The sequence below is a fragment of the Diadema setosum genome, chromosome 12, assembly GCF_964275005.1.
Source record: "Diadema setosum chromosome 12, eeDiaSeto1, whole genome shotgun sequence".
Classification (NCBI taxonomy): Eukaryota; Metazoa; Echinodermata; class Echinoidea; order Diadematoida; family Diadematidae; genus Diadema; species Diadema setosum.
The window spans coordinates 30991214-31013939 of NC_092696.1; the positions used below are offsets into that span (position 1 = coordinate 30991214).

General features: G+C 38.4%; 1 protein-coding gene across 1 annotated transcript in view; it reads right to left on the reverse strand.

The window, feature by feature from the left end:
- LOC140235877 (uncharacterized) overlaps positions 1-22726 on the reverse strand; it is a 237445-nt gene that overhangs the window by 55169 nt on the left and 159550 nt on the right. The window contains exon 10 of the mRNA XM_072315871.1: positions 904-1086. Within this exon, the coding sequence (XP_072171972.1) occupies positions 904-1086 (183 nt within the window). The remainder of the gene's footprint in view (positions 1-903; positions 1087-22726) is intronic.

Consider the following 22726-nt stretch of genomic DNA (forward strand, 5'->3'; position numbering starts at 1 on the left):
CACGTTAGCGTGACTGAGTTGGTAACAAAAGTTGGTTACAACACTTGGTAGTAGAACTTGGTAGCAAGAGTTGGTAGCAAAAGTTGGTAAAAAAATAAGTGTACCAATTTAACATCCTCTACAAGTGACGCTTGGGAGTGACATACTTTAAGTGATGCTGAACTTGGTATGTGTGCCGCTTGTGTTGGTGAGCTGCTTCTGACACAACATGATACATGGTAGCATACACACTAGTAGTTTTAATTATTTAAAGGGATCGGCCATTCTGACACGGCTCGCCGAGACATTTGTACAAACAGTCAAACACACTCTCTTAAACCACGACGAGAAGGCGAGTTCGTCACAATATTATATATATGTTTATATATATATATATATATATATATATATATATATATACATATATATATATGTATATATATATATATATATATATCATTCTCTTTCTCTCTCTCTCTCTCTCTTTATCTCTCTCTCCCTCTCTCTCTCCAACTTCCCTCACTCCTCTCTGCCTGCTTGTGCAATGTTTGTTTCATGGCGAAAATTCAATAATCACACTTATCGGAGAGAAACATTGTATCGTCAGTAAAGAAAAGACTGTGTAAAGCCTAACCGCATCACAGAAGAATCGCATTGCACTCGATTTCAGTACATTTGTCAATGCATGAAAAGTGTTCATACCTATATGCTTTCGTTCGTACATTGAATGTCATAATGCTGAGGAGGATTGAAGTTACAAATAATGTTATGTCAATATCAAGTAAAATCGGATTGATTTGCTGAAGGAGTCTCTTTACTACTCTACAATACAGTTTTTTTTTTATTTCTCGAAAAACAAAATGCAGTACTTTCCCAACACTACATGACTCATATCAATTACAGTCAAATACTACATACATGTACCTTACATGATGATGCTAAGGTGGCGGCTGTTGAGAAGAAACTGTTGGGCAAGTAGGGACATTTGAGAGTGAACCTTGAAAGACGTGGCATAGCACACACCCATTTGGCCAAGTCTTCTCCCACCGAGGACTGACTTAGGATATCGTCATTACGGCTGCTAAGGCTGATATTCAGATCTTCAATCTAAACAAAACAACAGAATGGAAATGTGAAACTTAAAAACAGAGATTAATGAAAAGGTGTGAAAATGGGAAAGAGGAATAGTTGAACACGAACAAAAGAAACCATTGTAGAGGTTGATCGAAGACTACCATAATATGATGTAAGGTGGCACATTTTAAAGCTATAGACATAACATCAAGCTATATTCTTTTCTACTTAATCAACACAGTAATATGATTAAATTGCAATAACACTAATAACGACGTTATTTGAATCAGCATAATGTACTCCCCCATTTGTGTGTGTGTGTTTTTTTTTATACATAGGAGTGTATCGACACAATCAACGAGTCAGTGGATGAAAGATGGCTTCGTAATTCCCTACAGTCCATGTTCCTCATACTTAATGGCATTTAACATCACTCGCTTTTCTACCGTTCTTGGTCAGGTTCGGATAAATGCAATGTATTGCCAGTCATAACGATCCACATGTACACCGAGTGAATCAAAGTAAAAATGATAACATAAAACATAATGGATAGACTAGGTGAAATTGTTAAAAAGATACGATGTGCAAAAAAAAAAAAGTTGGGACAAAACTGGACGAAATAGTCGCAAAGTCTCATTGAACAGTAACAAGACATGTGAGAGGAGTAAAGTCGCGCCATATTTTATGAAGGCAATCTCCAAAGTATAGAATATTTGTTGAACATTGTTATTGAACATTATTGTTGCCTAATCAAGAGGAATATATCGTTAGTGGACAATTCAACATTGTAATATAGCTATAAAATGCTAGCAGGATACAACGTAGGCCTACTGGTTGATTTATTACATATCGTTATTCGAGTCATCGTATCATACCGAATTAACCAGGCTCCACAACTTTAACTGAAAAAAGTGTGATGAATACAATAGAATGAGAACATCAAAATTGTTTTTCCAGAGAATCAAAACTTTCGAGCAAATAGCCAGTGAATTAAAGGAAGAGAACAATAAAGCAACATTTCTAATGTTTTTTTTTCTTCTACTTCATCTACAATGTTTGTCTCCACATGAAGTAACTCCCACAAAATAGCGCCCTCACGCTGTATATTGATCACTTCTGTTTGTCTGTGACTGCAGTCAAACTCGTACAGTGCGCTGCTCCCTAGCAAGCTTCGATCTGGGTTCCTCGTATATAAATCTAATAAACTATCATTCTTATAAAAGCAGTTCATTATGCCAGGTCAACTTCTTTAAAAAAAGTATATCATGTCGATATGGCTGCCTGACGTATGACTTCCGAAAACTCATGCTGTCATGATGACATACAAATCAGTTTCCAAATCTGCTTCCTGAAAAAGAATAATTGTCAATAAATGTGAATGTCGTCTGTACATGAATTATACAGTCAACTCGACCTCACTAGATAGTATATGTCGTTATGGCGAGATGAATTATCTTGCTGAATATGATATGTAGTTACAGATACAGTCAAATCCGTCTACAGGGGCCATCCAAGGGAAACAACAAAAGTGGCTGCTATAGACAGGTCTGTGGCCATTTTTAATATCAACACTTGCATTGTATTATAGCATAAAATACCGCGTGTTATTCAAACAAAAACCACAAGCAAATTAGTTTGCATGTGCAGCTATCATATGGATTGTGTGTGTGTGTGTGTGTACAATTTGCTTCATTGTATTGTTTTCTGGTTGTTGTTGTTGTTGTTGTTATTGGTTTTTGGCCTATTTCTGTTCTTTTGATTTCTAAAACAACATTTCGGGCCTGAGAAACCGCACTGGTTCGCGCCGGTTTACATGAAAGGGGTTCACGAATGAATGTGAGGGATTGATGATGTGCGAAACTGACATAAGCAACACACAATACCCAGACAAGTGACCTATTTATTCAAAGATATTTTAATCTTGTTCAAATTCTACGATGTTATTAGGAGCTGTCTTTGTCCTTGTAGTCTTTGTGTAGAGCGACATTACTAGAGCCTAGTTCTAGTCAAACGTGTCAAATTAGCGTTATTCAAAAGACGGCTTTTCACGGCAAAGAGCTGCATGAATTTTGTCAATCATGTCTGTGTGGTTGTGACTGAGATAGGACTCGGTAGAATGTATAATACGCAATGAAAAATAAAGCCAAGGTATATTCATGGCTGATTCAACGGTTCAGCTATTTTTTTTTTTTTTTTTTTTGTCACTGGCCGCGTTAGGCAGGTGACCGCTATATAAAGGCTCTGATAAAGAAACTTCGTGCGGGGGATTTTTCAGTGGCCGCTATAAAGCAGGTGGTCGTCATAGATAGTTGGCCGTTAAGACAGGTTTGACTGTAGTAAATTACAACTTAAACTACCATTCTACTTGATGGCGAGATACTTAACCTGCAAATGACTATCAAACAAAGAGATTAGAAATACTACGAATAAAAGATATCACACTTGTATCGACCTTTGCATAAAGACGCTTACTTTAATACTTGTAACTTGCTCTTCTTTTGCATAATTGAAAAACGTGTGAAACATCGACGATGCATGTTACGATGAGATAAAAAGAAAAATGTTTCTCCCCGCTCTCATCTGTCTGTTGTGCTGTGGTATAGAGTTGCTGCCGACAGTGTTGGTTGTTCTCTAAAATGAGGTTTTTCACATTGATATCCCAAGAGCATCAATTTTTCCACATTTGATTTTGCAGTCAGAGAATCCGCTTAACATGTTATGTTGTTATTTCTTTTTTTCCTGATATTACACGTTCTTATAATGATAATGCTACCATGTAAACGCACAAGTTATTGTTCCTAAAGCATCAGAGAAGAACGCATATAAATTGTATATTTTTTCACATCTTGCACAATGCATCGCTGCACTTTGTCCCCTCATTCTTCTCTTTCTTTCTCTTTATCGCCACTCAGTGTGTTGTAATTTATATGTTATATTCTTAAAATGTTGTATTCTACATAGACAATAATTTTTGAGGCTATTGTCCTCGTCAAGTGTTTGCTTAAGATAATGGTCTCCTGAATTCTCTGCATGAAGAATTGCATAATTTGTCTTTGAGCAATAAATATACTGTAACGAATATTTGGATAAATGTATGCACAAAATAGTTTGTTTAGTTCCATTTTTTGTTGTGTCAGTGAAAAAGTAAAATATCAATCAACCCCATTCAGTGGAAAGTGACCAAACCCATTCCTTTATTCAATTCAGGTGATTAATCTTGTCCTAAAATTATCGCCCCATTGCGATTTTACCCTATGTTTCAAAAGATCTTGAAAATATAGTACAAAAGCAGCTTACAAGTTATTTAAAAACAAACGATCTGATATCTACAGCGCAGTCAGGAGAAACATTCTACCACCACTGCTTTCCTAAAAGTCACGGATGACATTTTGGTCGCCATCGACAGAGGTCTTTACACAGGGTCAATCTTCATTGATTTAAAGAAAGCGTTCGATTCGGTGGATCCTTTCATTATGTTGCAAAAGTTAAAGCAATTTTTTTTTTCTGACGCTTGTCTTGCTTGGTTTAGAAGCTATTTAACAAATCGAAAAGTCGGAACACTTCTTCTAAATTCTTCTATGTCAAATTGTTCAGATATACTCCATGGTGTCCCACAGTGCTCTATCCTGGGGCCAGTTCTCTTTGTGATTTATATTAATGACATTGTCAGTCAAGTAAAGAATTGTCGCATTCACTTGTCACATAATGACCCTATCCATATTGAAAACGTTCTAAACAACGATCTTAAAAGAATATCATGATTGGATGTGCGTTAACAAACTTAGTCTAAATCTCCAAAAGACTGAGGTTTTTTTATTGGTTCTCGCTCTTTATTATCACGCCGCAATGCCCTTCGCATAAAGTTATGCGGGCAGGCGATCAAACACAAAGAAACAGTTAAGTACCTTGGAGTTACACTTGACCAGCAATTAAAGTGGGATGTTCACATCAATACATTACTTGGTAAAGCTGGTAAAGTTGTATTTTAGTCGACTTCGTCATATTGTTAATGAAACATGCCTTAAACTATCATATAATTCTCTTATACTCCCTCTGTTTGATTATGGCGATTTAATTTATGACTTGCGTCGCTGAAATTATACTTCGCAATGTTACGAATTTGACCATGTAATCACTTAAAATTGTGATCTTCATGTTTTATGATCATGTGTATGCGATCACACGTGCACGATCGCGAATGTTTGTAAACACCACCAGTTACGTAATCTCCGTTTGAGTCATTCGTTTTGAACCGCATCCTTACACACTTCGCCCAGGTTGAGTTTAATGTTATGAATATATTAAGCTGGGCATGCCTGACGGAATTTTCCATGTATGTAATAATGTTCATGTTAAAAATGCATTGGTCGTGTCAGTCGACATTCGGACTCCGGTTAGAGAGGACTGTTATCACTTTCTCGGCGTTCCCGTCTACAATCTTGGGAGGAATTGCTTTCCCCAAGGAACGTGCTCTGCTAAGTGAATTTTAAGTGCTAAGAGGCGAGACAAACCAGGACATGCCTATTTGCCTCTAGTCCGTTTTCTTTCGACGACGACGGCGACAATAAGTTTTCGTCGATTTCCAGGTGAACCACCAGACGGTCTTGAGCCAACGCCCACCTCGGCCGTAATAAGGCAAAACAACGTAACTCAGAATATCATGTTCTGAGAAAAACGACTTTGAAAATTCAATTGGTTCCCATTTTTCCGTCATACGAGTAAAACACTTTTAAAGCAGCGAAGTTTCTAAGGCATTAATAAAGAATATCTCGGGAAAATTTCAGTAAAATAGGACTTCCCGTTTTAGAGTAATTGCCATGTTTAGAATAGATACAGCACTTTACCGAATCACAACACTGTGCTGATGAGTAATTCTAGTTTGCCAAAAGAGCGTATCCTCACTTACGTTGTGCGAGAATCTTCACGCAGCAACATATCAATTAGGCAAAATAACGTATCCTGACTTACGGCGCGTAAGCATTCTCCCGCGAAGCCACTTCAGTATGCCAAAAGAACGTATCTTGACTTACAAATATCTGCGCCTCAACCCTTTCATCGATGTTATTAGGCAGAATGACGTATCCCGACTCAATGGCGACAATATCTATCATTTATTTACTTTGACAATTTTGTTAACTGGATGATAAAAGTCCCATTATATGTTTGTAGATATATATTAAGAATAGTAAAACACAGTAGCTTGCAAAATTATCGATGCAATTGAACATTTTCATTTGTTTTTTCTGGAAACTTACCGAATATATACTAAAATGTAATTAGTTTTTATCTACCAATTACCGTAAGTGTTTGTTTTACTTCATTTACATATAGGGTTTACCGTTTATTGAGATGTTCATTCTTATCTATTATCTTTAAGTGTATGTTTTTTATCCCTTGATTTAAGATTTTTCATTGGGAACATAATTATATTTTGTTTATCATTCATGTTTATTTAACAAAAACATGGATTTTGGATTCATATTCACAACTAAATTACGAGTTTGCGTTAAGTCTGTAAAATGGATTTCATTACACTTCTTATGCCATGTGATACAATTAAGATGAACTTGAAATATGTATAATTTTTAGCATGACAATGCATGAGTGGCAACTATTATGACAGTATGAGAAGTGGCAAAAAAATAAAATTGGTATAAAAAAAGAATTGTAGAGACATCTGTACATACACTTCGTTTCAAAGACACATACACGCATTTAATGTGTTAATATTGAGACTCCTATTTTAATTTTTATCTTTTCTTTTATTTATTCAACGATTTCAATTGAAATGAAAGGATTTGAACAGAAAGAATAATATTGTGTACTTTACAAGTTGTTAATGTTTGGTTGTTTGCATGAATTGTATCCGTAAGGTTAAAACTTATAATGATAATATGGCTCAATTCTTTGAACAACAACAATAATAACAATGATTTATCAGGTAATTATGAATCCAGGTTTTAATGTTGTTAGGTGCAACTTGCCCACACGCACACACACACACACACACACACACACCGCAGACTTGTCAGAGGTGCAAACATTCTCTCAGTAGAATAACTTTGAGATAGACATGACAGAAACGTAGATGCAGAGACTAATATTTATATACATCTTCTGAAAGGTTTATAGGAAAAAATGTGTGTACATCTGTTTCTCAAAGACAACAGCATTACATAAATCATTCGATTATTTGCAGGTCACAAAATTATGAAATAGATATCTACGCTTTCTTTGTACAATTTAAGAGAGAGTTTGATAGGCCATTATGTTTTCATCACATTGAAAGCAAATCAGCAGTAACTAAACATTATCATGATGGTAAATAAGAAATAGAAAAAAAAAAGTAATTTGCTTCCCGAGTAAAGTAGCTTACATACGTACTACAGTTGAACAAAACCCTGGGAAAAAAAAAAAGATTTCTATTTCAATAAAACAGAATATAATTGTGTTTTTTTTTTTCTGGAGATTAGCTATACTATTACCATATCAGACCTTCGCATCAATTTTTACCTTGGAAGATCAAAACATCTACAAATTACAAATTATAAATAGCACACATAACATTTTTAATCCTTACTGTTGTTGAAGAGTAGTAAGAAGTAAATACTTGGGTAAAGAACAATTATTAGACAGCTGAAACATAGGGAAAATTTGCGACAGTATTCACTTTAAACATATTTCAATAAACGTCTTATCACAACAGTGATTTGCTGTGTTGCAATACATCTGCGTTGTCTGAGAGCTCATGGAGGGATAAGGCCTAAAATAAATCACAATTATGCAGGAAATAAGGATTCTATTTCCCTGGTTTTCTGAAATATGTTGACATGTTTCAATCGACATGATATTGATTTTGAGGGAAAGCAATTACAACAATAGTTGATATGAACAAGTGATAGTTTTTACCTAAGTTGATAGTCATCATTTCAAAGGGCAATGAGCAATCATCATATTTTCTTTTTTTTCGAAATAGAATCTTTAGTTTCAAATCAATATAACATGAGAATAGTCATTAACACTTCACAGTTGAGTTTTGCGAGTTCTTAATTTAACTGTAAAAAAAATTACCTGATCCTATATAAACAATGCGAGTGTTATTATTTTTCTTCTAGAGTTGACTGATCTAGTGCACATTCCACTCCATCTTTCATGAGATTCTGACGGGCGTCCACAGCTGTTCTGAAATTTGTCCAGTTGCTCTTTTCGCTGCTTTTGAACTGCTTGGTAGACCACTGCAGGAAAATGTAAAAGAAACGGAAGAGAATAATTTACACAAAATAAGGCACTCTGCATTTTCCATAAAAGACAGCTAGTGAATTCCAACTCTGTTTTAGTTATAATTATTATGTGATTAAATTCTTCATTAGACATGGTTGTGTGTAACAAATCCTCTCTCACAGACCCCCCCCCCTCCAAAAAAAAAAAGCAAAGAAAATGAGAATGAGTATTTATGAAACACACTCACAATATCTATTATTCAACATCATACAAATAACCCCTTGAGGATGTGCAATGCTGTGTTTGTTTTGAGAGAGAATGGTGATTATTTCATCAGTTTTCATTTAATATCATTATTTTTTATCGCTAAGGAATGAACTGTGAAATGTGGTATTCTCAAATTATCAGAAAGTCATCGTCATGGATTCTTCCTTCTTTTCTTTTTTAAATATTTTTTTTTCCAAATGCCGGCTTGTGTCGCAGTGATAATGACAAACGTGGGGTTCATTTCTTCCCCCTTCTTCTACTTTTTGTCTTTGTATGAATTAATAGGTAATTATTCAACTTGTACCTTTTATTCTACTTGATACACTGCATTCCTTTTCTGTGCTGGTCTAGGCTGGCGGTTGGTGTGGACAATGAAAAGAGAGACAAAGAAATGTGTATTTAAACACGAATGTTAATAATATCTAAAGTACACGATTGGGTCTTAATATTTGAAATTTCCATAGTATTTAAAACCACCTAGCTTAAGAATAAATGTTTGAATTCCATGAGCTTTTGCCCTCAACATTTTTATGGGGGAGGGGTGGAACTTATAACATGTATAGGATCTACCATGGCTACAATGCATTATATTGTATCGAAATGAAAAAAAAAATAAATGTTTTAAACAATATGTACAGCTGACTAAAGTTGCACAAAGAATAAAAAAAAAATAAATCAGGACTCCATAGTGAGCAGGTACAGAGTACCATTAAATATGACTTTATTTTTTAGGCTAATTTTTAGTGGGTAGATTCCTGTATGTATGAAAACGCCACAATCACATTCTTCATCCTTTCAAGGAATAACAAACAAGATCTAAGACTACTTGTGTTTAACCAATGATTTACACCAAACATTATTTTTTTGTCCTTACTTTTCTTGCCAAAGTAATGATGTTAATGACATTATTAGAACGTATCGTCTGCCATCAGTTCATGTTGCCACTGAAGACTAAATGGAATTCATCAGTATCAAGCTTTATTGTCATTAGCTTGAAGTCGAGTCTACTGTTTACTATAAAGCTGTTACTTTTTTATACTTTTAGACGAAAATTGAATTTGAGGTAGACGACGTCAAGTCGAATGATGTCGATGATTATAACAGTATATTGGGGTCCACTTAATTTATTTGCGCATAGGTAAATTTCTTTTGAGAGTCACTAGATCTACTTGATCTACTAGACCACTATAGTACGAGTATCCTACATTTATATATATATAGTCCTTATTACATTAGTAGAACCACAGCCACAACCACACCAATGAGCCACGTTTTGCCAAGCCCACCGAAAGGAAAGGCTGTCATACTCATACCTCTAAGTTTGCTCTTTATTTTCATAGCTTGCTGTGTTTTTGTTTATTTTTTTTAATCATCGTTTTCTTAAATGTTAGTGAAAACTATTATCGAAAGTACTGGACCCTACACTAGCATAGCGTACTGTCATCCACTCTGTAACGCTACAGCCCAATCGCCGTACTTCGCACGGCGTCTGGTCGGGCTAGATCAAACTTAGACCTGACAAAAAATAAATAAAACTTACCAGTGTTACCGCTGATTTTCTTTGTGGTGGCATTAACTGGTCAGGAGAATGTCCATTCCATGCATGGCTGCAAAACAGAACAATGGGCATGACTTCATGGTTCACACTGCAGCAAAGCTTGCCTGCCAGTCAACCAGAGAGTACTCTGCTGCACCCGACTGCTGCCAGATGTTGGCGCAACCGGCGCGGCAGCAGCGGCGGCACTGCATTTACTGCCGCGGCTGAAATGGACCTGCAGCACGTAGCCATAGGTATTACACATAAAGTTATGCAGCGTAGCGTGTGTTGTGATGGCCACGATGTTGATACGTTGTTTTGCCGTGCTGACTGTAGCGCGCATGGCCCTGATTTTATACTGCAAAGTGCTGTATGATGACATACGTTCTTTTGGCGTCGCATTTTCTTTCTTTTTTCTTGAGAAACCACCATGGAAAAACAGTGTATGTAAAGATACGTTCATTTGCCGTAACAGCGAAAATGCTTTCTTTGTCATTTCTATACGTATCTCAGGTTACGTTGTTTTGCCTAGCTGGAAACGGCAAATTTGTGAAAAAGGTGTGTGAGATACGCTTTTTATCTCTGAAATGGTAAACAATTGAGAATTGAGACATTCACCATTAAAAAGAGCCCAGTTTATTTAGGAGCCATATGCTCATAACTCAAAATGCCCAAATTTTGAGTTATGTTCCTTTGCCTCATCACGGCCGGCCTGTGATTGCTGCACGGTGACTAGTGGGAGCCGCGCCGAGGTCGATACAGGGCGCCGAGACGCTGTGAGGGACTACGCGCACCCAGCGGCCAACGCCCTGCTGTCTGGCATAGTCACAGCGCTGCAAACTGTGCTGAGATAGCGTCGCCCGCTGATCCGACGACGTCACGTGTATTGACGCGTTCTCCACGTGATAGCGTCTGACGTCGCCTCCCCGCCACGTCGCAGATGAGTTGGGCCCCGACGTTGACTCTCTTAGGGTGAAACCGTGGCCAGGTATTACACAATCTGAACTTATGTTTTCTTAGTTGAAACGATCCCGTCTTTGTTTCATTGTTATGGTTGATTTCGCTGTAATGTGTTAAACAGCAATTTTGTTATTCCGGTTGGAAACTGATTGTTAAATAATTTCCTAATAAAAACCCGGAAGATTTGTTCATTTCAATTCACTGAGACCGCCTTGCAGTCATTTGTGTGAACTTGACCGTAACAAAGTGGGGGCTTGTCCGGGAGTCGAACCCGGGACCTCTCGCAAGCCTTATACAGTATATTACATTGTCCAATTAGGTCTAAATAAGCTTGTTTTTGTGCTTCTGTTGTTCTACTGTTGTAAAGTTTAGAGTCAAGCTTTCATTGCTGTGTTAATTGTGGAGTAGACTGAACCATGTCTAGGGAATTTTCAGTGCAGGATTTTGTGGACGGTGATGTTTCTCTGCCAAGGATTAAACAGTTGAGAAAGGCCGAATTCAAAGAAGTAGCAACCCATGTAGGTGTTGAACTAGACCCAAAATTTCGTAAAGATGAGTTGATTGATACTTCAGTAAAGCATTTCAAGCTTGTTCCGGTTGATGAAGCTCACTCACTCAAAGGCTGATGTTAGTCTAGAATTAGCACGCATTGAGTTAGAGAAGCTGAGGCTGGAAACGCAATCCAAACAGCTGGAGCTGCGCAAAGCCGAAATTGATCTAGAATCTAGGCAGCGTCAGACATATTATTTTGATGTAGCTAAGAATACTAGACTTGTGCCGAAATTCCATGAAGACAAAGTAGACTCGTTCTTCAGTGCGTTTGAGAAGATGGCCAAGCGACTTGATTGGCCCACTGAGTATTGTACTGTTCTTGTTCAGACAGCACTCACGCGCAAAGCACAAGAGGTGTTTTCGTCCCTATCAGAACTTGACTCGGAGGATTATGACGTAGTAAAAGCTGTCATCGTTTCTGCGTATGAGCTGGTACCGGAGGCGTATCGCCAGCGCTTCCGTGAGGCGAGAAAGAAACCCGGTCAAACGTATGTAGAGTTGGCGCGCGAAAAGAGTGCAAATTTTGATCGGTGGATGTCTTCTCTTAAAGTCCCACGCACGTATCATGCTCTTAGAGAGGTCATGACACTCGAGTCGTTTAAGGACTCTCTCCCGAGTCATGTTAGTGCTCACATTGAAGAACAGAAGGGTCTTGACTTGCGTAATGCTGCAATAGTAGCTGACGAATTTGACTTGCTACATAGGTCACAGAAATGTGCTAAAGGTGGCTTTGCTCCAAAGTGGAAACGCGCTGTTGGGGGTGCGTATCCAGCAAAGCCCAATAGAAATTTTGGGAAAGGCATACAGTCCCAGCCAATGAACAAACCGGATAGTTCGAGTCAATCGGGTAGCTCGGATACGAAGTTGGATAGGTCAGATTTTAGGCCGGATGATAATCCGAATCGCGTTGGTGGCAAGCGCGAGGTAACATGCCAGTATTGTTCCAAGAAGGGACATGTTAAAACACAATGTTGGAAGCTACAAAGGGATGGTAAAAAACAGGGCGCCAAACCTGTACTCGCAACTTCGGGCGAACGAACTCGTGTTGATGTTTCAGGGGCCACGCAGGGCATGGCCGTCCTGAAGACATGCGTAGAGCTAATAGCCCTGGAAGTGTAGATAACCTGTCGGAATGTTACCGCAGCTTCATGTCAAAGGGTGAGGTCTCTTGGCAGTCGGGTGACAGTGCAGTGCAGCCGGTGAGAATCCTGCGGGACACCGGAGCAGCACAGTCTCTCCTTGTAGGCGATGTGAGTAGATTGCCTGCTGATGGTTCAGCTTGTGCTAGCGCACTGATACAGGGTATTGAGGGAAGCTACATTTTTGTACCTTTGTATGGGATACACTTGAAGAGTGACTTAGTCACTGGAGTGGTTACGGTTGGTGTGGTTCCCCGTCTGCCCATGGATGGGGTTGAATTATTGATGGGGAACGATTTGGCTGGGGGAAAGGTCTCAGTCTCACCAATTGTGTCAAGTGATCCGGTTGTTGAACCTGAAACTGAAAAGTTGCAAGAAGAATTGCCGGGTATATTCCCTGCTTGTGTGGTGACAAGGTCACTATCCGGTCAGGTGAAGCATGACGAGGCAGATGATTTTGAGTCTGTGGATGACTCTGTTCGGTTGGCAGAAACTTTTTTTGCTAACTTAGATGATGTTTCTGCTCAGTCTAATGAGGGCGAGTATTGCCGTTCTTCCCTGATTGCAGCGCAGCAGAAAGATTCGACGCTTCAACGCCTGCTGCTTACTGCTGTTTCCGAGGAGGAAGCTGCTAAGACGCCGGAGTGCTTCTACTTGAGATCTGGTGTTTTGATGAAGAAGTGGCGACCCCCTAACAGGCCAGCCAGTGAAAGTTGGTCAGTGGTTCAACAGATTTTGTTGCCAGTGAGCTATCGTAGGGAGATACTGAGAGTTGCTCATGAGATACCCATGAGAGGCCACGTCGGCATTAGGAAAACTCAGTCAAGAGTAATGAAGCACTTCTACTGGCCTAAACTTCACAAAGACGTGGTAGACTTTTGTAAGACATGTCATACTTGTCAGGTTGTGGGCAAGCCCCAGCCCTCCATCAAACCTGCCCCCCTCATTCCTATCCCTGCTGTGGGAGAGCCTTTTAGTCGAGTCCTGATAGATTGTGTCGGTCCCTTGCCTCGAACCAAAGCGGGTAATAAATACTTGCTGACCATTATGGATGTTTCGACTAGATTTCCCGAGGCCATCCCAATGAAAAAAGTCACGGCTAAGGCTGTGGTTGACTCACTGTTACAATTCTTCACACGCTATGGTCTGCCCAAGGAGATACAATCAGATCAGGGCTCCAATTTCATGTCTGGTCTCTTCCAAGAAGTGATGCACTAACTGGGCGTTCGTCAGTTGAAATCCACGGCGTACCATCCACAATCCCAAGGCGCCATAGAAAGATTTCACCAGACTTTCAAGACCATGCTCAAGGCTTATTGTGAAGAGCACTCAGAGGATTGGGATCGTGGTGTGTCTTTCCTACTCTTTGCTGTGAGGGATTCGCCAGGCGTGTCTACGGGGTATAGCCCTTTTGAGCTCGTGTATGGGCACGAAGTCCGCGGCCCTCTGAAGTTGATTAAGGAGATGTTCTTGGAGGTAGAGGACGATGCTGGGAAGGTCAATGTCCTTGATTACGTGTCTGACTTCAAGGGGAGGCTCTCGAGTGCATGCGATCTCGCCAAAGGACACTTGCAGGCCTCTCAGCAAAAGATGAAAAATTGGGCCGACCAGAAGGCGGAAAAGAGAAGCTTTAAACCTGGTGACAAGGTGTTGGTGTTGTTACCATTTCCTGGGGAGCCCTTGAAGGCAAAGTTCAGTGGGCCGTATGTTGTCTCAAGAAAGTTGAACGAGGTAAACTACATCATCAGTACGCCTGACAGACGTAAGAGACAACGTGTCTGTCATATCAACATGATCAAAATGTATCATGAGCGTGCTGATGAGCCGGTTGTGGGTGTCACCACTCTCGTAGGCAATCGTGAGGGCCCTCCGGGGGTAGGAGATTCAGAACCAGAAGACATGACACCTCCTATCACTGAACCCTTGACCCCAAAGTTGTCGAATTCACTGGTGTTAGAAAACTTGCAGTCGAAACTAGGTCACCTTACAGAGGAACAAAGTCGTGAGATAAGCGATCTCCTTAGAGAATACCCACAGATCTGTACTGACAAACCAGGTAGGACGACTTTAGTTACTCACCATGTTAACGTTGAGGGTGCCGACCCAATTAAACAACACCCTTATAGGTTGAGCCCAGAAAAGAGACATCAGGTTCGAGAAGAGGTCAAAAAATGCTCGATGATGACATTATTGAACCCAGTAACAGTGCATGGAGCTCTCCCATAGTCATGGTACCCAAGCCTGATGGTAGTAACCGATTTTGCATCGATTACCGTAAAGTGAACAAGGTGACCAAAACTGACTCGTACCCGCTGCCCCGACTTGAAGACTGCATAGACCAAATAGGGAACGCAACATTTGTGACGAAAATTGATCTACTCAAGGGGTACTGGCAGGTGCCCCTGTCTGACGAAGCGCGAGAGATATCGGCATTTGTGACACCAGACGGACTTTTTCAGAGTAAGGTGATGCCATTTGGGCTTAAAAACGCCCCAGCCACCTTTCAAAGGTTAATGAATGATGTGACACGGGATGTTGACTGTTGTGTTGTATACATAGACGACGTGGTAGTCTATAGCGACACCTGGGAGTCCCACATCAGACAGCTGAGGGCGCTTTTCGATAAATTGTCAGAAGCCAATCTGGTCATTAACCTCCAGAAAAGTGAGTTCACGAAGGCTCAGGTCACATATCTGGGTCATGTAGTAGGTCAAGGTCATGTCTCCCCGCGGGAAGCGATTTTTTTTTCCGTAACCCTAACGCGTCGAAATTGCCAATTGTGTCACTTGAGCAAAGACTATCGGTGCACAAGTTGTTTTTCGTACGCATGTGCGTGGACTTCGAGAGTTAGGCGTTGAGTTTGTACTGTATAACACAGTACCATTGGCATGGTCGTCTGCCAACTACAGAATCAAATTACAATGTGAGAATGGGACGCCGTCCTTCAAACAGAAACATAACAACGGGTTTATGGGTATATGGGTATGCGATGCGTGTGTTTGTGTGTGTGTGTGTGCGTGATTTCCACTTTACATTTCATCGGCATCGTGTTCGCCTTGGCCTTAGCTTACGTGGTATTTCTGTGGTTTTGTTCGCCGTCTGCTGACACTTTCCTGTGTCTCGCAAGACTTGCGTTTCTTGGATGCGTGCAAACTCGACGTTGTCATCAATATCTTGCAAAAAGTAAATTAGAAATCTAATCGAAGCTTGTAATAAATTATAATCAATGTCTTGCAAAAAAATAAATTGGAAATCTAATTGAAGCTTGGAATAAATTATAATGAGAGTATTATATTTAGGCCAACAGCTGCAGCATAGTATTGTTTTAACATTGATCATGTTTATTAAGCCCAACAAAATCAGATTCGAAGTGGGCATTGGGTCTTGGGTAACATGGATGAACTACTGGGTTAATTTGGGTTTATCCTCCAACTTCACGATGATTCAGAAAGGCGTAGTGTAGGCTCCTTTTAGTTTAGGTTCATGTATATCAAGATATATGATTACATTTTCATTAATAATATAACATCCAAGATGAAGATGGGGGAGGGAAGAGGAACTGTGTGGGGGGGGGGGGAGCTATAGTAATAATCGATTTTGATCGATAATCTCTCTATAAATAGTTTAATTTAATCAGCTTTAAAAGGGCATTTTGGATCGGCCAAAAATCAAAAGATGTGCTATTTCCAACAAATTCTATTCATTTTCCCAGAGTCCATACATGTACAAAATTGTTCTAGTATCACGGTTTGAATTGCTCTATCAATATTTTTTTTTTTTTTTGATTTTCGTTTTATCATTGCCAACCTATAGTCCTTCTCATCACGTACTATCGTCATTTCTACCACCACGACCATCATTGAAGGAAACCAAAACCCAAAAGGAATATGGATTGAGCGAAAGCAGCCACATTAGTAGAACACATCACTGAAAGTTTAAGGAAAAACGGGCAATCGATGCAAAAGCAATTAATATTTAACGTTTTGATGTTTGAACCACTGGCTGCGTGCATGATATCATGTGTGGGCAACAACATAAAGAAAATAAAAGAAAACAAACATGTTTTCACTTTTCTTGAGTAATGGAAGAGCATTTGATTAACCTCTTTCAGAAAGTAGGGGGAATGATTACTGCCCTTAACATAAAGTATGTCAGTATCAATTAAGTTGAGGGAATGTGTAAGTAATCGCTTAGTGATCTCTTTTTTCAGTGATTACAACACTAAAAATATAAAAACGAATAAATTTTGCATCGATTGTTCGATTTTTCCTCAAACTTTTACTGATGTGTAACGCTTATATTGCTGCTTTCACTCAATCCATATTGTTCTTTGGGTTTTGGTTTCCTTTAATATCAACCAATCATCACTTATACAATCAGTAATTTTATTAGATTACCATGCACGATCATAAACATCATTACTATAATTTCACAACTGGATATCATCTTATCATCATCACCACGATTATCACTCGTATTACCATCGTATACATATCACCACAAGCAATATATCTTCCACCACTATCAATGCTTTTTTTCATGTCATCAATACATCAAAAAAAAAAAACTTCACGAAATCTCTTTCATAGTTTTCAGCATCATCATCATTATCCTCAGTCTAAATAAGCATTGCGACTGGCAATATATTCCTACTCGATCCCTTCTTCCAATGCCCACATGATCTAGCACCCTTGATTGAATTGATGAAGAGAAACGATTGAATATTAAAACACTGATTTTTGTTTGTTTGTGTGTTTGTTTGTTCGTTTGTTTTTTGTTTGTTTGTTTGTAAGAACACTAGCCGCATTCACACGTACACAATGACTGGTTACCGAGCGCGCTCCAAAAACTCGAGTTCTTGTTATACTCGCAACTTTTTATAGGATTCATGATCGATATATTATAGAAACAAACACCTGACTTTAACTGGTATCAGATTCCCAGATGGGTTCATGACTTTAAATGTGTATAAACCATTTGTTGTCGACTGACACTCAATAAGGGAAGCCATGCGTGATTTATTGTCTCAAAGTCGTGCAGTATCGTACACATAAAGAGTGTTAAGATATTAGAGCTGTGACAGAAGTTTACTAGTATGAAGTTTATCAATATCACCATAACCATATGTCTACTATGTGAGAGAGAGAAAAAAAAATCCAACCCTCCAGCTTCGATTCTCAAGTAAAGCACATTTGTAAAAGAGATTTGAAACGATCGTTTTATAATGTGTTATTTGGCACAAAAATAATTTCCCCTGATTTTTAAAAATGGTAATCGATAACCAAATGAAAATCAATTTGCCAGATACTAGCCAAATTTAAGATCTTTTCATTGAGTTGGCGCAACGAGCATCAGTTCAGAGTCACAGGGGCTACTTTCGAGTTTTTATGAAATACATTCATGGAAGCTGATAACTACAAGTTTGAACAATGATTATAGCACCCATTATCATGATTACAGTTCGTTATTTACAAGGTTCGTTATCCAGAAGATTCTTTATTCCGAAGGTTCGTTATTCCGAAGATTCGTTATTCCGAAGGTTCTTCATTCCGAAGGTTCCCTATTCCGAATTATCGTTTTTCAAAGGTTCGTTAATCCGAAAATGAAACAAAGCTCGTTATTCCGAAGGTTCGTTACGGACCCTATTTCATTGTCGGATCAACGAACCTTCGGAATAACGAACCCTGCTTTATTTTCGGATTAGCGATCCTTCGGAATAACGAACCGTATTTTATTTTCGAATGAACGAGCCTTCGGAAAGTGAACCCTAGTTTTTACGAATAAACGAACCTTCGGAATAACGAATATCCGAAACACACAACTCCCCTATACCTAGAGGTTTGTTAACCCGAAAATCAAGAAAGGTTCGTTAATCCGGACATTTGTGACGTTATTCCGAAGGTTCGTTAGTCCGAAAATAAAATAGGGTTCGCTATTCGGAAGGCTCGTTTATTCGAAAATGAAATAGGGTTCGTTATTCCGAAGATTCGTTAATCCAAAAATCAAACAGGGTTCTGGAACGGGTCATAAGACTTTTTGAACGTTGTTAAATTTTTTTCAAACGTTGAGGAGGGTTTTCAAAAGTTATCTGGATGTGTATAACGTCCAAACGTTTTTTTGTCGGTCCTAAGAATTTAGAAAGGTTTTTTAGTGTTATTTTAACGTTTAAAAGAAGTATTTATAACGTCCAATTGAAACGTTTTAAATGCGTCGAAAACCTTCCACAAGAAGACGTTCTGAAAAAGTTTAGACAAAACGTCCAAATAACGAACTTGGAATGTTTCAAGAACGTTTAGAAAACGTCTTTTGTTAGCTGGGTAAAGACGTAAAATTCAAGTCAGTTTTGTGACGTATCATCCACTTCATATTTACGACGTATTAGTGAAATAAAATTTACGTTGCTTTGCAACCTATTTACCACGTCATATTAATGACGTGACGTTAAATTTACGTCAGTTTTGCGACGTCTTTGTGACTTCTATATAATTAAGTCCTACGAATTATAGTTTTATAGAGTTGTATCAGTTTGCGACATTACACTGTCGTCAGAACGACGACAATTTTACGTCAGTCAACTGTCAAAAATAAGATTTTTTTTTTTTGCTCAAACGGAAGACATAGAGAGAATTCATTATCTAGACTTCAGAAAGGCGTAATAACTGTCGCTTGTTTGACGTAAATAAGCAAAGAAAACAGACGCTATTTAGACGTCTCAACCTGACGCCAAAAAGTCGTATTGTTGTTTCAAGACATTTAAAAGACGTCATATTTGTGACGTCTTTCTGACGCCTGGTTGGTTAGACAAAGATGTTGTAAAGACGTGTAAATTACTAATAAAATGTCTTATATACTAAAATAACAGGCAGATACTTGCTGCATCATATAAACGTTTCAAACTGACGTGAATATGTCGTACTTTTCAAACTGACGTGAATATGTCGTATTTTTTGCTCAATTGGAAGTTGTCCCACAGATGTCATTGGTGGTCATTAGAGTCGTCTTAATGACGTGTAAAACACAATTCTAAAGACAAGATGTACGTCAGAATAACGTCATGAGCACGTCATCTCACGTCAATCCATGCCTTTTTGATGTATATTGGTAAAGAAAACAAGAAATATGTCTGATAGGCGCCTTTTTCACGAAAACTAAACAAGGAAAATGGACGTGATTTTGACGTCATTTTTATATCGTGGCCGGTTAAGGTCTAATAAAGTGCATGTGAGCACCTTAAGATACGACCATGATACAAATCTGATTCCTAGCTAACATTTGGACGTTTTCTAAACGTTCTTGAAACGTTCCAAGTTCGTTATTCAGACGTTTTGTCAAAACGTTTTCAGAATGTCAGTTTTCTGGAAGGTTTTTCGACGTATTCAAAACGTTTCAATTGGACGTTATAAAAACGTTTCATAAACGTTAAAATAACAATTAAAAACATTTCTATACATGATTTTTAAGGACGACAGAAAAACGTTTGGACGTTATAGACATTCAGATAACTTTTGAAAGCCCTATAGAACGTTTAAAAACGTTTTAAGAACGTTCAAAAAGTCTTGTGACCCGTTCCAGAAACCTGTTTGATTTTTGGATTAACGAACCTTCGGAATAACGAACCCTTTTTAATTTTCGAATAAACGAGCCTTTGGAATAGCAAACCCCATTTTATTTTCGGACTAACCAACCTTCGGAATAACGTCACAAAATGTCCGCATTAACCAACCTTTCTTGATTTTCGGGTTAACAAACCTCTAGGTATATAGGGGATTTGTGTGTTTCGGATATTCGTTATTCTGAAGGTTCCTAAAATGAAAAACGGTAGGCCTATGTTAATCCGAACATTTGTGGTGCTATTCCGCAGGTTCGTTATTCTGAAGGTTCGTTCATCCGAAAAAAAAAATATATAGGGTTCGCTTTCCGAAGGCTTGTTTATTCGAAACTGAAATAGGGTTCATTATTCCGAAGGTTCGCTAATCCGGAAATAAAATATAGGGCTCGTTATTCGGAAGGTTCGTTGATCCGACAATGAAATAGGGTCCGTAACGAACCTTCGGAATAACGAATCTTCGGAATAACGAACCTTCAAAATAACGAATCTTCGGAATAACGAACCTTCGGAATACTCACCTTCTCAATAACGAACTGTAACCATCATAATGGGTGCTATCATCGTTCAAACTTGTAGTTATCAGTTTCCTATGAATGCATTTTATAAAAACTCGTAAGTAGCCTGTGTGACTCTGAACTGATGCTCGTAAATTTGGCTAATATCTGGCAAATTGATTTTCATTTGGTTATTGATTGCCATTATCAAAAATGAATGCAATCATTTTGTGCCACATAACACATTACAAAACGATCGTTTCAAATCTCTTCTACAAATGTGTTTAATTGAGAATCGGAGCTGTGGGTTGGATTTTTTTCTCTCTCTCACACATAGTAGACATATGGTTATGCTGATATTGATAAACTTCAATAAATAGCAAAACGTATATACAGAAGATGACACATACAGTGTAGATACATACCAGCATACTGTACATTGCAAAGTAACATAAAAAAGTACATGCCACAGGAAGAGTTCACTAGAATGCCGAAATAACAATTAAATCGCTATTATTCAGGAATGATAAGCTGTAGCCCAGAATAAATTTCGTGTGTTACTTACAAATAACAACTTTGCTTAAACAATCTCTTAAATGAATGATCTAATTGAATGATCTAGCCTGTTCCATTCAAGTATATACAGAGGATATGATTGGGCTGCACTTGTGACAATCAAAGCGAAATCTTGGCACACGTAGATTTCCACTGTCTATTAGCCTTGAATGATATTCATGTACATCACTAGGCTTAACTAAGTGCACCTGAAGGTACGAAGGTGCTAAGTTATGGACGCATTTAACGCGACCGACGTCGTGTCATCCATTTAAGACTTTTGAATAAATCAGCTAGTATTCTTACAAACAAACAAACAACAAAAAGAAAATCAGTGTTGTAATATTCAATTGTTTCTCTTCATCAATTCAATAAAGGGTGCTAGGCCATGTGGGCATTGGAGGGAGGGATCGAGTATAGGAATATATTGCCAGTCGCAATGCTTATTTAGACAGAGGATAATGATGAAGATGCTGAAAACTTTGAAAGAGATTTCGTGAAGTTGTTGTTGGTGGATTGATGACATGAAAAAAAAGAGAATTGATAGTGGTGGAAGATTTATTGCTTGTGGTGATATTGTATACGATGGTAATACGAGTGATAATCGTGGTGATGATGATAAGATGATATCCAGTTATAATGATGTTTATGGTCGTGCGTGGTAATCTAATATAAGCAATGATGGTAGTGATGATTGGTTGATATATCAAGTGGTACCGTTGTACACATTGAGACTTGAATTGGTATCAACTGGGAACTTCAACTCGTATTAACTTATAATAGACCAGTATAGCCTTCATTTGGTATCAACTGGTACAAAATGACACTTGAACTGGTATCAACTAGTACCATGCAGTAAAACTTCAACCGACAGAAACTGTTACCAAGTGGTACAGTGATACTTGAACTGGTATTACAACTGCCCATCAGTAGACTTTTTCTGGTTTCAACTGGTATAAACTCCTACCAGTATGTTTAAACTGGTATCAACTGGTACCAGTACGTCTTCAACTGGTTTCAATTAGGATTGCTCATTTTGTTACTGGAAAGTAGGAGTTGCCTTGCTGGTTTCAACTGGAACCACTTGAAACCAGTTAAGACCAGTTAAGACCAGTTAAAACCAGCAACGACCAGTTAAAAATCATACTGGTCTCTACTGGTTTTTTAGCCTGGGAAAGGAAACCAAAACCCAAAGAACAATATGGATTGAGTGAACGCAGCAACATTAGCAGTACACATCAGTGAAAGTTTGAGGAAAAATCGGACAATCAAAAGTTATTCGTTTTTATATTGTGGTGTTTTATCACTTAATAAAGAGACTACTAGAGACCATGACGTC